Source organism: Mya arenaria, chromosome 9 (assembly GCF_026914265.1).
Source record: "Mya arenaria isolate MELC-2E11 chromosome 9, ASM2691426v1".
Classification (NCBI taxonomy): domain Eukaryota; kingdom Metazoa; phylum Mollusca; class Bivalvia; order Myida; family Myidae; genus Mya; species Mya arenaria.
In genome coordinates this window covers 883023-901400 of record NC_069130.1, presented here as the reverse complement: position 1 = coordinate 901400, position 18378 = coordinate 883023, and the positions used below count along the sequence as shown (strand labels likewise).

Sequence of the window (18378 nt, the reverse complement as noted above, 5' to 3'; positions counted from 1 at the left end):
GCAATGATTATAAATGATAACTATTACTTCACCCACAACCCACCGAGTTATTGAAACTATGCACAAAGATTCAGCGCAATTGTATAAAAGTATAATTTCAACAAAAGGGTGGAGTAACTGTTTTGTACCATGTGGTCAACTAATGTTCAATAAATAGCATGCAAAAAAGTGAATAGCATTGTAATTTATCTATATTATAGTTATTGTATGGTTAAGCTCCACCTGCTTGTGATCATTCCAATATATGGGAGTTAATGTATAAACGAAAACAAAGAAAATACTTTCAAACTTGGTACTAAATAAGTCTTTATGATTGTAAGTGATTTTTTTATTAGAGGACTTTAGACAAATGTTAAACATACCGTACTTTTTGCTTATTATTAAAGGTTGCGAGAGATCCAGATGAGTGAGTATGATGCGGAGACGTACGAGACTTTTTCCAAACATGTGAGGCGTCAGGTGCAGGCACTCAGGGTTGTCATTGATAGTCTACAGGTAAGCAATTCTGTTTGTTTTTTTAAGGGTCTTTATACTTTTGAGAGTTTTTCACATTACATGCAACACTAGAGGGCATAAGAATTTGGAAAGTTTGTCTTAGCATGAAGGTACGGTATGCATCGTCGAAAGCCATGCCATAATATTCTTATTTGTTTATAGAATTTACCGTGGGAAAATAGGCTTGTGAAACTTGATTATGCGTGAATATTCGTGTTCAATCATAGCTTTTTGGATATTTCCGTATTGCCTGAGGTGTGTCTCAGCCATCTAATCAAATGTCTGGATTTCACTTCATTAATTATTCATGACTATGAGGTTTCTGCAGTCAATTTTATGAAGGGTACTCATAGGAGTTAGACATTATGAATAAACTGGGTACCTAGAATGGAACATAAAAAGACGCAACCCTAAGTCATTACCTTATGGACAATTTTTGAAGTGTAAAGATCTTGTGAATTTGCAAGGGAGGAGTTACATTGAAGAGGGATGTGATAAGTAATATCATGGGATTATTATACATGTGTTTCTACAGTTAGATGCTATAATATACTCTTACACCTGATCATATGGCCGAATCCTTATTTCTCAATCAATCTTAAGTCCCTTTTAACATGATCAAGCTGTGTACACTATTACTGTTTAAAGTGAATAATCCTTTCCCTAAAGAGGGTTTTGAAACTTTAAAAAGAAAATATTTTGTGGATTATCATGATAAACAATTTCATTCTTTTGGTAAAAATCAGTTATAATTTGGATAATTGAGATTAGATACATAAACATGAGGATTTTTCGAGAAAATGGGACCACTTGTAACATAGCTCATTATGAATCCTATCTTTGATGACAGTAGTGTTTATACATGTGTTTTATATTAACATTTCAACTTAGTTGATTTCTTATTAACAGGCCAAGAGCAAGGAGCGCCAATGGCTGAAGAATCAGCCCCACGGTGACTTGGACGATGCCAAGTTGATTGATGGTCTGACGGGGGAACGTAATGTCTACAAGCGTAGGGGAGAGAAGGAACCAGAGGTACTTAACTTTTCCTATTTCTCCAGTGTCTGTAAGCCGCTGCTTGAGGTGACACGATGCGATACTTAACATGTTTGGCTAGTTTCTTTCTAGCCTTTATTAATGTATGACTTTCTACATTAATCATTGGTCAGTAGTTATAGTTTAGTTTATACTAATTTCTTTTAGTTTGACTGTAACTAAAGCTGATTACTGTTGATTGGAGCTATAAGATAATGAATAAGTGTGATTACTTTCCAGATGGGAGGTCAACAGGAGCATCCAAAATTACTGCGTCTGCTAGTTGACTGCTCAGGAAGTATGTACCGATTTAATGGCCATGACGGTCGATTGGAGCGTGAGATGGAGGCATCAATAATGGCTATGGAAGCCCTAGAAGGACACGAGGAGAAAATCAAGGTATTGAAGTGTGAAATAACCACATCGAGAGTTTAGTCACATAAGATATAACCATGAAGACTAATATTTAAAAGAATGTCATTATTTCTATGCATTTAAACAATCACAATTACAGTGACGTTTTAGTTCTTGAACATGCTCAGGGAAAGCACAGATACACAGAATACAACTTTCCTGGGTTGAGTCAGTACTGAGCTCACAACATTTCCAGTACTAGCCTTTTAATGCCAAGCACTAAGCAAGGGAGCTACTGGTACCATATTTTAATGTCCGTTTGACTCCCCTTCTTCAACACCTGAAGCAAATGTTCTACCTCTGAGCTAGTGTGTTTGTTTTAAGTATGTGTTTATTATCAAGGATAATTTGGCTTGAATTTAAAGCAAATGTTCTCAATTTTTCCAAAATGGTTGTTTATAAATACAATGCTTAACTGTAAGTGAAAATTTTATTGATTTGTTTTTTAACTTCACCATTTAGTATTCCAATGAATTTGTGATAAATGAACGTGGCATGTGTACAAGTATTCTTATATAAAATATTCTTCATAATTTCATTTGTGTTGTATAAAGTTAAACAATCGATATTAAACAAAAATAATCGATATATGTTCCCATGTATGATAATGATTTTACTTTGGCAATTTTAAGTTCACATTTCATTTATTTCAACTGTCCACAAGACTTTACAGTCTCACCTGTTTGCTTCCACTGTTTCTAGTTTGACATCTGGGGCCACTCTGGGGAGGACCATCGTGTAGCCTTGTCCACATTCGATAAGCCACCACATAACAACAAGGAGAGACTCCAGGTGGTGAAGGTGAGGGTGAATCGTTCCTTATATTCCACTTCTTAAAGGCTAAACTTCTTATAGCCCATAAAATTATTGTTAGCCTTTGATATGCAGCCCCTTCTTCTAGACTTTGGTTGTTGAAGTAAAGTATGAATCCACTTCTGTTAGGTTATACTCATTCTTTATAAATCAATTGTGAAGACAGCTTCGAGCTGATATTTATCAATCTCAAGTCTGTTTCCTGTAGAAACCAGTATTGATGTGTGTGTTTTTTAGGGGCCATGAAAAAGTACCTCTGATAGGTTTTTGGTCAATAAGCTCTTTGGTGAGAGGCGGACACCTATACAACTATGCCAATAAACACACTTCTGTTGCAAGTCCTTTATTGTGATTGTTGGTTTGTTTATCACTCAGCCAAACTTGGATAATGTGTGTTAAGGCCTTAAATATCGCTGCCTGGTTTGATAACCAGCCATGTCGCTCAAATCACTTTTAGAGTTGAATTGCTTGAAATAAACAAACTCTTTGTTGTCAATGCTATAACTTGGGGAGCTTTTGTCTGATCCCAACTTGAGCAATGCTTGTTTAGCAGAGTAGCTCGGCCAAGTTTGATCATAAGCAATGTAGCCCAAGTTACTTTATAGTTATGCCCCTTAAATAGCTTTAGTTACACACACTTTATGATGTCTGCACAGTATCTTGAGAATGGTTTTACCTCCCACAACGTATTTATATTTGTTGATTACCCTCTATGACTAGATGACTATATTACTATAGTACGACAAGGTCAAGGGTACAGTCAACAGTATATGAGATATATGGAGCATTTTCTCACTCTTGTCAACTTAAATTCTTTTATTTATTTGCCTAAGACATAGTAATACACTATGTCTATGAACTATGCCAGATAAAAAAACAACAACAAAAAAGCTAAAAATAAATTATTTAAAGCCATATAATTGATAATGCCTTGACCTTGTGCCTATAAACAGTGTCTTTGTTACACATTTAGCTCCTGTGTATGTTTCCATTGTATTACAGATAAACCTGAATGAGTGTTCTTGCTTTTATTACAGACAATGCATGCACATAGTCAGTTCTGTCTGAGTGGTGATACAACACTGCAAGCCACAAAGCACGCTATCGAGATGCTTGCAAAAGAAGATGCAGACGAACGATTTCTGATCGTTCTCAGTGATGCAAACTTTGACCGCTATGGTATTCCGCCCTCTCGATTTGGGGAGATTCTTCGATCACACGATGAAGTGAATGCATTTGCCATTTTCATTGGCTCACTTGGAGATCAAGCTACACGGTATGTTAATCTAAGATAAGATAAGTTTAGTTCTGTGTTGGCAAGACATATTACATACACAGATAAGATATTGAAAGCTTTTAAACTGCAAATCTCCATTAAACTCTGCAGACATTTTGGAAGTCTACTCAAATGATTATTTGTCTCAAAGTCATGATTTGCCATTGCTAGCCTCTTCATTTGATTTGCCATTGATAACATGTCTGTTTTCTACCTCAGTGTTTTTGTGATAATACCCATTTCACATATAGCAGAAACAAAACCAAAACAATGATTTTAAGTGTACAAAGCTTGACATTAACACAGCCAAACAGGATAGTTGTATACAAAGGGCAAAAATATGGAATTTTATTGGTGGTGTAGCTTTATTGTCTTAAGATTTCAACTTAACAAATCACCTACCTATGGCCACACATTTGCAGCTACCTATGGGTCATGTATCCATAGGTCATGAAATCGACTTTCCTAATCAATTATTTCCAGCTTGACAAATCACCTTCATGTGGGCCATGCATTTGTTTCTCTAGAGATTTGTTTAGAATTTCTTTACTAATTATATTCAGACAAAGGAAGCAGCTACCTAAGTAGCACACATTCATTCCTCTGAGACAGCAGTTTAAACTTGTTGTATAATTTCAATTTAGTAACGCAGTTTCCTATGAGCCATGCGTTTCTTTCTCTAGACAGTGGTTAAAAATTCCCTTATCAATATTTTCAGGCTGACAATGCAGCTACCTATGGGTCACACAACTGTTTGTCTGAGACAGTGGTATAAACTTGTCATATATAATTTCAATTCAACAAAACAGCCTCTTAAGAGCCTTGCCATTTGTTGTGTCTTTAAATTGGCTTAAAATGGCTGTGTCTTTCTTTTTCAGAACGATAAAGCAGCTTCCTATGTGCAATTTGTTTGTTTCTCAGAGATGGTGGTTTAAAATTACATTTTCAATATTTTCAGGCTGACGAAGCAGCTACCTATGGGCCACTCGTTTGTTTGTCTGGACACGAAGAACCTACCACAGATTCTTCAACAGATATTCACCTCTACCATGCTGGCCAAGTAGAAGGAGACTCTGTGCTAATTGAAAACTTACCCATGCTTAAGTGGCCGCAGTTTCTCAATAAATCTTAACCGTAGCATTAGTAACACTTTTCACCAAAGGCTTAAAGGTTAAGTTATCCAAATGTTTGAGTAAGAGTCCTTGTGGGTGTGAGGTTTTGTTGTTAGTATTCTAATTTCCCTGTACAGGTGTAAACCCCACTAAAAATAAAATTTCTTTTTATGAATTAAATGATTTCTTTTCGGCAATTTCGGTATCGAAAAGTAAAATAGTTATTGTATGATATAAGTGTTGTTTAGATGCATGACTGAGAACAAATTTGTGCAAAAACATTAGCAAGTCCTGTCATAGTAATTTTTGGATAAATAGTGGCCAATCAATAAATATTCGGGATAACTTTGACTAAAACAAACCCTTGACGTTCATTTTATTCTTTAAGCACTGCATCTTTAAATGATGATTCATTTGGTAGATTCCTTTTCAGATGATGCAGTAAATGGCCATGTTAAATAGAGTGTTTTCAAATTCAAATACCTAGTGTACACAGACAAGGAATATTACATGGCAAATTTGGCAATTAAACATTCTGCTTATTACAAAGTTTGCTGTTATTTTTAGTTGAAGTTTATTATTTAAGAATGTAAATCTAATTTTTATAAAAATACGTAATGATGTATTGTTTTGGTCATGATTTTTGGGATCACTTGTACAATTGTTTTGTTTACATTATTTATTGCTTAACCGTGTAAATTTATGAAAGAAAATGATATTAAATAACGATACTGACTTCATATGGTTAATTATGTGTTTGTCAAACTTTTTATAAAGGCAATGTCTAAGATAATAGACATGCAATTAGTTTTGGTATGGGTTTTTAAGTTTTAGATCAAATTTGAATGCATCTTTAAATCTACAGAGTGGAACATATCCATCTCACAAGGTTAAAAAAAACTTGTTCTATTCAAACCATAGATACCTCTCACACAAAATACATAAAACACTGAGTAATCCTTTTTTTGTACATGTCCACAGTTTTATGTTTTCTGGAACCTCACATAAACCTTTACATCTGTCCTTTAATATGATGGTAAAAAACATTGTTAATTGAAATATAGTAAACTCAAAGCTTGGACGGGAATCAACAACTAGAATCTCCTGACGCTATATATCTTCCTAGGTTAAACCAATCATGCATCTGGGATAACTGCACCACACTACATTGAATCTGGTATAACTGCACCACACTACAATGCATCTGAGGTAACTGCACCACACTACGATTCATCTGGCGTAACTGCACCACACTACGGTGCAACTGAGGTAACTGCACCAAACTCGATGCATCTGAGGAAACTGCACCACACTACCATGTATCTGGCGTAACTGCACCACACTACGATTCATCTGAGGTAACTGCACCACACTACGATGCGTCTGGCGTAACTTGACCACACTGCGATGCATCTGGTATAACTGCACCACATGACGATGCATCTGAGGTAACTGCACCGAACTACGATGCATCTGGCGTAACTGGACCACACTACGATGCAACTGGGGTAACTGCACCACACTTCGATGCAACTGGGGTAACTGGACCACACTACGATGCATCTGGCTTAACTGGACCACACTACGATGTATCTGGCGTAACTGCACTACACTACGATTCATCTAAGGTAACTGCACCCAACTACGATACATCTGGCGTAAATGGACCACACAACGATGCATCTGGGGTAACTGCACCACACTACGATGCATCTGAGGTAACTGCACCACACTTCGATGCATCTGGCGTAACTGCACCACACTACAATGCATCTGAGGAAACTGCACCACACTATAATGCATCTGAGGTAACTGCACCACACTACGATGTTTCTGGCGTAACTGCACCACACTACGATTCATCTGAGGTCACTGAACCAAACTACGATGCATCTGGTTACTGCACCACACGACGATTCATCTGAGGTAACTGCACCAAACTATGATGCATCTGGTGTAAATGCATCACACTACGATGCAACGGGTAACTGCACCACACAACGATGCATCTTGGGTAACTGCACCACACTACGATGCATCTGAGGTAACTGCACCACACTGCAATGCATCTGGTATAATTGCACCACACTACAATGCATCTGAGGTAACTGTTCCAAACTATTATGCAACTCGGATAACTGCACCACACTACGTTGGATCTGAGGTAAAGGCACCCCACTACGCGCAACTGGGATAACTTGACCACACTACGATACATCTGAGGTAAAGGCACCCCACTACGTGCAACTGGGGTAACTGCACCACACTACGATGGATCTGAGGTAAAGGCACCCCACTACGTGTAACTGGGGTAACTGCACCACACTACGATGGATCTGTGGTAAAGGCACCCCACTTCGTGCAACTGGGGTAACTGGACCACACTACGATGCATCTGGGATAACTTTACCACACAACGATGCATCTGAGGTAACTGCATCACACTACGATGCATCTGAGGTAACTGCATCACACTACGATGCATCTGAGGTAACTGCACCACACTACTAAGCAACTGGATAACTGCACCACACGACGATGCATCTGAGGTAACTGCACCAAACTACGATTCATCTGGCGTAACTGCACCACACTACGGTGCAACTGGGGTATCTGCACCACACTGCGATGCATCTGGGATAAATGAACCCCACTTCGGTGCATCTAATATAACTGCATCACACTACAATGCATCTGAGGTAACTGCACCACACTACGATACATCTGGGATAACTACACCACACTACGATGCATCTGGTATTACTGTACCACACTACAATGCATCTGGGTTATCTGCACCACATTACGATGCATCTGGGGTAACTGTACCACACTACAATGCATCTGGGGTAACTGCACCACACTACGATACATCTTGGGTAACTACACCACACTACGGTGCTTCTTATATTACTTAACCACACAACGATACTTAGGGTATAACTACCATACACTTAAAGCCTGAATTAGTTTCCTTTGAAACCATTGGTGTCCTTATTTACCAAATATATCGTATGGAATTTTATCATGTATGCAGTTTTGCAAATTTATTTGAAGCTATTTGCAGTACTTTCCTCGCATGCCGTTGGCAATAACCTTATGACCGACATTCTTGTGTTTGAGCTTTGATACTCAGGTGGGCGATAGCATAAGAAACGGGGTGAGTAGATGACCCGATATGGGAGCTCTCACCCGATACGGTTTCCTTTGCCTCGTATGTTCTATATCGGGTCACCATATCGGTTCGCATATAGACGATAAAGACAAGTAATTAAATAGGATCCGTTTATTTAATAAGCACACACATAAACACACATATAACATTAAAAAAGAGCCATGTTAGTTATATATATGACAAATGAATATTTACCTCTAAATCACAGAATAACAAATAATAACAGAATCGCTCACAATACATGCTATCGCTTTGGAACATCAAAGGTACAGAGAAAAAACAGCAACAAAAGAAAGAATTATTTTCTCTTCGCAAGGGTTAAACCTCTATTGTTTAAATGATCTAGAATATACGGAGGTTGATTTCTGCCAGGTTCGTCAATTCGTTTTGAATCGACGATATTGACTCTTTTGTCATGTCGTTTAGTTGCGGACGTAGGGAACACGCACACTGTAGTAAAGAGAATGCTATGTACAGGTACAAACTTTTTTAGCCACAATCTTCACAAGTATTTTACTCCTTATATATTTAATGTGTAACAAAACAATGAAGATAGGTCAGTTTTGATGTACAACGTTTAAAGCTCGTAAATCAAAGATTGATACTAAATAGTGATAAAATTCTCATTGAAGTTCTACACTTTTTAACAATCTTTCAGACCCCTAATCCGTGCAACCTTCTATACATGATTCTCTTGTACTTGAACCGGCGCTACCTGACTCTTAATTTAGATTAAGTCCATACTCGCTATTCAAAAACATGTTTAACAATTAAAAGTAATAAGTTGAAATTCATGAAAAGGTGTACAAAATTTGCGTAAAATGTACAAACCACAGATGATAATAATGATTTGAATTGATTGGCTGACGTGATAATGTAAACATAAGCTTATACCATTCAGTTTAAAAAATACACTCAACTAAATATAGTAAGTACTTGTACAATGCATAACTATTTGCATGTTTGCATAAAATTCCATATAAATGTATAATTATGATTATCACATACAACCTCAGCTATTAACAGTGTAACGTATTATAGTACTAATACTAATAATAATACAAAACATAGCAAGAACCAAAACCAAAACACTCAAAAATAGAATAATGATTAAATAAGCATACATTCAATGTTAAATAACATGGAATGCTAAAGCTGTTGTTATTATACAGGCCCATACCGCAGACGTATGTACCGGATCTGACGCAGACAATATGTAAATAATTAACACATTAGAGGATCATTTTTATCAGACAATTATAAATCGGCACCAATTGAATTTGCCCTGTTAACTTTGTCAAGCTAATCTTTGATGCATGTTGATTTTGATTTTGACCTTACACAAAATCTGGAAGAAGGATTTGTTCCAGATCGAAGCTAATGCAGAAACGGCCGGTGTATGTGTTTGACATGTTTGAAGGTTATGTGAAATCATTTGTCGGACACAAACCTTTTTCTCAAGCGACCAACGCATAATCGACAACATTGAAAACCGTTGCCAACATTTCTTAATTGTATTTGTTATTTCATTTGTAATTGGAAAATGCACGTTATCTATAACATATAAGTCGGTACACACACCAAACATTGTTAAAACAAAATCTAAAGCTTTGGGTGTGTTGCTCCTTAAATATTATTGTTGTTATATTTCTAATGGAAAAATGCGTGAAGGTGTCATTTTTGTTTACTTGGGAATCATTACGTAGAAAAAGAGACCAGGTCATAGTAGCATGGGGTAAGTATACTTTGGTATATGGTCAATTAAAGCCAAAGAAAAGAAAAACAGCACACTTATATAATAAGAAACGGGGTGAATAGATGACAAATGAATATTTACCTCTAAATCACAGAATAACAAATAATAACAAAATCACTCACAATATATGCTATCGCTTTGGAACATCAAAGGTACAGAGAACAAACAGCAACAAAAGAAAGAATTATTTTCTCTTCGCAAGGGTTAAACCTGTATTGTTTAAATGATCTAGAATATACGGAGGTTGATTTCTGCCAGGTTCGTCAATTCGTTTTGAATCGACGATATTGACTCTTTTGCCATGTCGTTTAGTTGCGGACGTAGGGAACACACACACTGTAGTAAAGAGAATGCTATGTACAGGTACAAACTGTTTTAGCCACAATCTTCAAAAGTTTTTTACTCCTTATATAACTGATGTGAAACAAAACAATGAAGATATGTCAGTTTTGATGTACAACGTTTAAAGCTCGTAAATCAAAGATTGATACTAAATAGTGATACAATTCTCATTGAAGTTCTCTACTTTTTAACACACTTTCAGACCCCTAATCCTTGCAACCTCCTTTATATGATTCTCTAGTACTTGAACCGACGCTACCTGACATTAAATTTAGATTAAGTCCATACTCGCTATTCAAAAACATGTTTAACAAAGTAATAAGTTGAAATTCATGAAAAGGTGTACACAATTTGCGTAAAATTTACAAACCACAGATGATAATAATGATGTGAATTGATTGGCTGACGTGATAATGTAAACATAAGCTTATACCATTCAGTTTAAAAAATACACTCAACTAAATATAGTAAGTACTTGTACAATGCATAACTATTTGCATGTTTGCATAAAATTCCATATAAATGTATAATTATGATTATCACATACAACCTCAGCTATTAACAGTGTAACGTATTATAGTACTAATACTAATAATAATACAAAACATAGCAAGAACCAAAACCAAAACACTCAAAAATAGAATAATGATTAAATAAGCATACATTCAATGTTAAATAACATGGAATGCTAAAGCTGTTGTTATTATACAGGCCCATACCGCAGACGTATGTACCGGATCTGACGCAGACAATATGTAAATAATTAACACATTAGAGGATCATTTGTATCAGACAATTATAAATCGGCACCAATTGAATTTGCCCTGTTAACTTTGTCAAGCTAATCTTTGATGCATGTTGATTTTGATTTTGACCTTACACAAAATCTGGAAGAAGGATTTGTTCCAGATCGAAGCTAATGCAGAAACGGCCGGTGTATGTGTTTGACATGTTTGAAGGTTATGTGAAATCATTTGTCGGACACAAACCTTTTTCTCAAGCGACCAACGCATAATCGACAACATTGAAAACCGTTGCCAACATTTCTTAATTGTATTTGTTATTTCATTTGTAATTGGAAAATGCACGTTATCTATAACATATAAGTCGGTACACACACCAAACATTGTTAAAACAAAATCTAAAGCTTTGGGTGTGTTGCTCCTTAAATATTATTGTTGTTATATTTCTAATGGAAAAATGCGTGAAGGTGTCATTTTTGTTTACTTGGGAATCATTACGTAGAAAAAGAGACCAGGTCATAGTAGCATGGGGTAAGTATACTTTGGTATATGGTCAATTAAAGCCAAAGAAAAGAAAAACAGCACACTTAAAAATGTTCGTGGAACTAGTCGCTTGTGACATTGTTCTGTCAGTGTAAATGTGAAGAAAGTCCGGATTATGTTTAATTGTCGCCAAATACAACACACAATACATAAAATTAAACTCTAAACAATAACACATTTTCATGGTTGCTTTTTCTAAAATCCGATTACATAACAGTTATCTAAAAAGAAAGATTTTTACTGTTAACATAAAAAATGCACCTTTCGTTTTGTTATTTGAAATATGTTATTCTCTCTGTATTATTAAAAATATACATAGGTAACACAATGCTCTAAATTTTGATTTCAGACTTGATATTTTTGTATCTTTGGAGAAAAACGATATTTATTTAATTTATAATCGAAATACATGGTGCAGTCATGTTGTAACTCAGTTTTCAAAATTAACATAATGGTGCATCTGCCTCCATTAGTTATTACATTTTCTGACGATATAAAACAACAAAAAGCGAAAAAATGAAGCAGTCGTTATATGTTTGGTCGGGCGAAAGGTAGCAGTAATTTTGAGGAACGAACTAGTTCAAAGTGTATGTTCATACTAAACATTGATATGTATTATCACAAGTATGCTTGTGATCGACGTTTTCTTTTAGGATCTTAGATATAAATTCCCCATACATAGTAGTAATTCTTATAATCGTGAGTATAAAGTATTACAACATATCGCTAACCCTCTCATATAATGACTCCATTACACAACTCCAAACCTCGTTTGTAATGCTTTAACACACACATGTAAATATCATTTTATCATCACATGTAAACATAGAAAAAAAGAACATTGACACCATGCCTTCTTTACATTTGCCATTAAATCGCCTTCTAATGAATGTGTAAAGTGTCTTCTACTGTACGGTCTGTATGTTAGACATCAATTCATAGCAGTATATCCTTTAAATGACTTTGTGCAAGCTTGTGCAAGTTTTCCATTTTATGTTAAATTGAAACATAATTTGTTAATGTTCCATGTCCTTATTTCCTTTAAGGCTATATCTCATTTCATTATTTTAAAGATTTTGTTTTGTTATGAAGATGCTGTCCAAAAACATGGTATTAATCAAAATCAAAATATTTCCTCAACTTTTTCCATGCATATATATATGGGTGTTGATCCGGTGTCCTACACTTCATTGATTTTCTAAACTCGTCTAGTAGTCGTTCTGTCTCTCGTCTTGCTTTAGATATAAAATGACTCACTGTTTTAGCAATAATTATGGTGAACAAAGTACCAAAACTCAAGAATATATTTTATACTCATAGATCAAACAACTTTATATTATTTCTTATATTTTATACATTAAAGTAAAATTTGAAATAAAAATGATGATGTTGTTCTTCATAAAAGCATTCAAATTCGACGGCAAACGTCTTATTTCCTTTATCGTATTTTTTGCGGAAGTCGAATTAAACATGCACACTAGAGTACGGATTTTGTTAACACATGCACTATTTAAGACGGATGTATAAAATAAAGAACAATACATACAACTTGTTTTGTGTTTTTGTATATCAACCCCAAAATGTATTGATCCATTACCTTTACATAAGGATTCTCTTGAATAGTGACTGACTGGACTTCCAAGCCAATGCTTTAGCCATTTAATATCGATATATGGTTGTAATGGGAGTGGTTCTAATGGAGATTTTGATTAATTTATCATAGTTGGTGCGTTAGGTGGTCGTTTCAGTATAAAAGTGAGTTCAACTACTTGCTGATCCGTATCGTTTTACAGCAAATTATCCTAATATTATGTAAATTATATAAAAATTATACTTACTTGAATTTTGTTTGAAATCCATTGTATTCAATTCCATTTTATAAATTAATCGACTAGCCTCGGACAATTTATAAGGAAACATATCTGATTTGCAATTCAAACTAATTCGACTCATTAAAAACAAAAATCGAATACAATTGACATACACCAACATTCAAGTAGACTTAGAGTAAGTTTAATTTGATTTCTAATTATTGAACAATATACTGTAGCACGGTACGAAACATTTGATGCCAAGTTGTAATTTGTGGTGTCCAACTGTGCATGTATACTTCCTTTTATATCGATTTTGAGGATGTATTTGCAATAACTGTCAAATAATTCTTTTCTATTACACTCACTCGTTTGCTGTCGATGTTAGAAACCTGAAACTGATTGACGTTTTTCAATTACCAATGTTTTGATGTAAATTCACGCGCACGGTGCTGTTTAAGCGCCAAGAGAGCTAAACTGTATATGAGAAAATATATTTACTATAGGACTTGTATATAATATATGTTTTTAACAGATCCATTATTTTTGAAGTTTTGAAAAAGATACTAGTTCCCTCGTTCAAGTAACATCGACATTGACCTTGACGCTTAAAATAATTCAAAGGAACTTGTTCAGAGAAGTTTATTACTCAACATTCACTAGTATATAGCAATACCATCTCTGCTGTACCCAGATGCGATACCAATGTTCTTCACATTTACATTTTTTATTTAAAACTTCAACTCTGTATGTTTGTTTGTTATTTAATACACCTTGATCCCACCCTTTACACATCCTAATCTGCGTATTCACGTAAGGTTTGAGCGCAAACCATTTCTTTTATTTTAAAAAAAGTGACATTCACTTTGGTCCATCCAACCCAAAATACGATCCTAAAATACGTTTGTACAAAAGTTATATACACATCAAATAACTTAACCTCATTGTTATCTTAAGTTTATCAGCGTAAACCGTTTTCTATTTTAGTTAAATTGACATTGAAACTGCTGACCCAAAAAGAAATTCATATATTTACATAAGCTTCCTACATACCAACTTTCATCAGACTAGTAATTTATATCGACAGTTTAAAAGTTATATCATTTTTCTATCTTCATTAAAAGAGACCTTGACCTTTAACCTTATACCATTATAAGCAATCCCAAGCCTCGTATTTACATAAGGTACCTGCACACCACGTTTCATCAAAGTCAATTACATTAAAAATCTTCTTTTTTACAGCGACCTTGACCTTCTGACCCCAAAAGCAATGCCAATTAACGTCTTAACATAAGCTGCCTACACACCAAGTTCAATTACTATCGATCAATTTTAGTAAAAGTTATTGAGCGGAAACAACAGGTGTAGTGCAACCACCAATATAAAAACGACGCTCCACAATCTCTTTATAGAGGCTCCGTTTTATTTTAGGACTCTATTCTATTTTATTTATTTAACTACTGAGACCTTTTTAAGTCGAAATTTGGTTTATTTGCTTCAAAGGAGATTTTTAATTGTCTCATTAACTTCACTGACTTTATAATAGACACACGAGCATTTTTTTTAAATAGGTCAGTGTTGAATGATGTAGGTCAACATGACCAGTTTTAGATATTAAGCATAAGATGTACTGCTGGGATGGGGACTTGTTAACCGTCACCATCGGGTAATACCCATCTTGCAAGCACGCTACAGTTTGCATTAATCTACAAAAATAATATTGTTTAGCCGATCATCATTGAAAAAAGATGATTCAATAGTGTTAAATACTCATTTGTTTTGAATAATTTTCAATTGATGCAGTGATGAATATTACTTTGTTATCTTTTATTATATCTCTTCATTCTTTGCATTCATCTAAAAGGTGTACCGACGAGCAGGATGAATGATTCACGAAAAAAAAATCCTCAGGAAGGAAAAAAAGTCATTTTCTAACTTAACATATAATAACAATTTCATTTCCAGACGTTTTCCATTTTTTATCAAGGTATGAAATCAGTTGCTGAACTTACATTGTTCCTCTATCATCCGTTCATCAAGTATCGTCCCTATTCCGTCTACCCATGACAACAGGTCTTTGGTCTTCTTATCGTGATTAAATTTGTAACGCGTGGCACGGTTGCTCATCTCTATTTGCATTATCAAAGTTCGCATATCGTCTAACATCTTCTGTGATTGTCTTGCTTCTACATAGAGCTGGCTAGCGTTCATATTTTGAGATTGAAGCATAGCCGTCGTCTTAGCTAATGTTGATTTCGCAGTGTTTATATATCCTCGCAATGACTGTAGGCGGTCAGTGTCTTGTATTCTTGCATTGTCAATGGATTTCTTGAGTGTCTGTTCTCGTTTGTCAAGATATTCGTTGATTTTAACCCTAAAATCTTTAATCTTTTTTAGTTCGACTTTACATAAGTCCATGACCACCTGCTCGTTTGCATTAAGTTTTTCTTCACTTTTTTTCAAATCTTCCTCCAATTTCAAAGATTTTTCCAATATTATATTGAACTCTCTGCTTTTTATAAATTTAGGCGCAACTTCCCGTATGTAATCAACCTTGCAAACCCTGTGGTTTAGAACAATGCAATCCCCGCAAGATAAGTGCGCATGTGTTGGACAGAAGAACTTGATTGCTTCCGGTGGATGTTCTTTGCAAAGTTCCAACCCCGAGACGTCTGGAGCCTTTCTACTTGATGGATATTGAGAGGGCATTTTCTGCTTGTCAAGAACAGTGTGATGTTTTGTGGCTGTCAGGTTTCCATGCACATTGATGCAAGACGGACACATGTACTCATTGCAGTTGTTGCAGAAGCCATGGGCCTCTAGTTTCTTCCCATCGGCCCGGCAAGGCTCACAGAGGGGCGTTACTTCCGCCGAACATGAAGTAAATTCTGGGTCGACTTTCCGTTCAGGAACCTCCATCAACCTTAAATGTAGACCTAAAATTTAAAGAATACAAGAAGGCATGTTTATTTTTTTTTTCACATTTGACAAATCAACGAACAAAAAGTGTTTTGGGTAGGCTTTTTATGAACAGCAACATAAAACTGCTTTTCACTGTATAATCTCACCAAGTATGATTTAGGATGTTTAAAGTGTAAACGCATGTTTTGCAATAATAATCTTGTTCCTTATTTATATATTTTCGAATAAGTTGATCTAGCATTTTTTATAATTCCTCCAAAATTTTATCTTAATTATGTTGTCATGAAGTTTCAACACTAATGACCTCAAATACATATAAAATTTTCGGCATTGCAAATTAAGACACTATTACATTTTGGTTTATAAGATAGTAGACCGCGTGGTGTTTGTCTACAGTCAGTTGGTCACGTGACCGCGAAAGCTAATTCGTTTCTATTCTGAAATGTCAGAGGAAAAACAGAAATTAATAAAAACCACTCGCACGTAAAATTCAATTACGCCGCATGATATTGACACTAGCAAAGATAATTGGTCTGATAATCTACATGTGCACTTACTCAACCGGCAATTGCTGAAAACATTTGTATCATAGAACTACAGTTAATTCTATTTCTGTGGTGAGTGACAATAGCTCACTTGCAACAGAAATAAATTACCATTTTGCCGGTGCAGCTATATAATTCCAACACGTTATTCTTTAATTTATACATGAACTAAATCCAATAAACATGTGACGTTTGTTTGTAATCACTCGTGATATTGAACCATGACCTGTGCGACTTGCGGAATATTTGTTAAATCATTTGATAATATTTGGTGACTGATCAATGTTTATCCACTTTAAAAATATTTTATGTTTTGAAGTGATATTAACGCATTAAACTACAATATATTTTACTGTAAACGTATTGAATACAACTGAACAGTTTTGAGAACTATTCTGGACACATTTTAACATAAGGACCTAGTGCGCCGATGATAAGAGGAACAAAACACAGTTGTCCCCGTTTTTTAATTGTGTCGTGTTTTATTAAACACAATAACAGGATAAATAGAATACTAGGTTAATGCCGTGCATGAAGAATGTTTATCTAGCTTTACTACGGAATTTATCGGGTTCGCCTTCGGCGATGAGTTGATGCAAATTTTGGACTGCAATCAAGCATTAATACGTTAACATGTTTTAGTTAGCCAAACATGGTAAAGTACTGAAAACATTTCGAGAAAAATCATATATTTTTTGTCAGAAATTAAACTATTTTAAACAACAAAATAAAACTACTTTACATGTAAAAAGTCATCTTCCAAGCATGATTTAGGATGTCTTATATGTCAAAATATGTTTTCAATAACTACTTTGCTCCATATTTATAAATTCTAGGGAATAAAACTTTAATTCAATACCGAAACATAAACATCTTTAAACTTAACCTACGAACATTAAAAACATCCTCCAAAAACATTTTTAAATACTGTTTTCATACACAAAAAAGTTTTAACATCTCTCTCTTAACAAAAAGTTTAAACACGTCCCAATTCATATAAAATAACGCCCTTTTCAAATTACAGTATATCCAATTGTAACTCGGAAATTCGGATTAAACGTTAATAGGAAAGGCTAGCTTTTAAACTTTTGTTAGGATACAAGTGTAATTACAAATAGAGGCATTTTCGTAAATATAAAACTATATAACAAACCAGATTATGTCTCTGTTGCAAACACTTTATACAAATAAAATGACCGCACAACTAACTCAAAACTTAGAAGGGAAGCAAAATAAAACTATAAATGTTATCATGTGAAACCGAAAGATATTTAGATTAACTGAATGTTAAACCATAGGTGTCATTCAGAACTGTGAATAAATAGTGTTTACTAGTAATATTATTATATTTTCATATATAGGAAAGGCCTTCTGTTTTACCCATTTGCCCAACTTA

The 18378-nt window shown here is 34.8% G+C and overlaps 2 protein-coding genes across 2 annotated transcripts in view; one reads left to right on the top strand and one right to left on the bottom strand.

The window, feature by feature from the left end:
- Window positions 1-5894, top strand: part of LOC128202942 (von Willebrand factor A domain-containing protein 8-like) — a 34822-nt gene extending 28928 nt beyond the window's left edge. The window contains exons 39-44 of the mRNA XM_052904138.1: window positions 387-495; window positions 1405-1530; window positions 1771-1929; window positions 2647-2745; window positions 3795-4033; window positions 4992-5894. Of these exons, the coding sequence (XP_052760098.1) occupies window positions 387-495; window positions 1405-1530; window positions 1771-1929; window positions 2647-2745; window positions 3795-4033; window positions 4992-5097 (838 nt within the window). The 3' untranslated portion in view covers window positions 5098-5894. The remainder of the gene's footprint in view (window positions 1-386; window positions 496-1404; window positions 1531-1770; window positions 1930-2646; window positions 2746-3794; window positions 4034-4991) is intronic.
- Window positions 5895-15510: 9616 nt separating this feature from the next.
- Window positions 15511-16434, bottom strand: LOC128202786 (E3 ubiquitin-protein ligase TRIM33-like). Its single transcript, XM_052903920.1, has one exon. It carries the CDS (start codon window positions 16432-16434, stop codon window positions 15511-15513), a length of 924 nt encoding a protein of 307 aa, XP_052759880.1.
- Between the last annotated feature and the right edge of the window lie 1944 nt (window positions 16435-18378).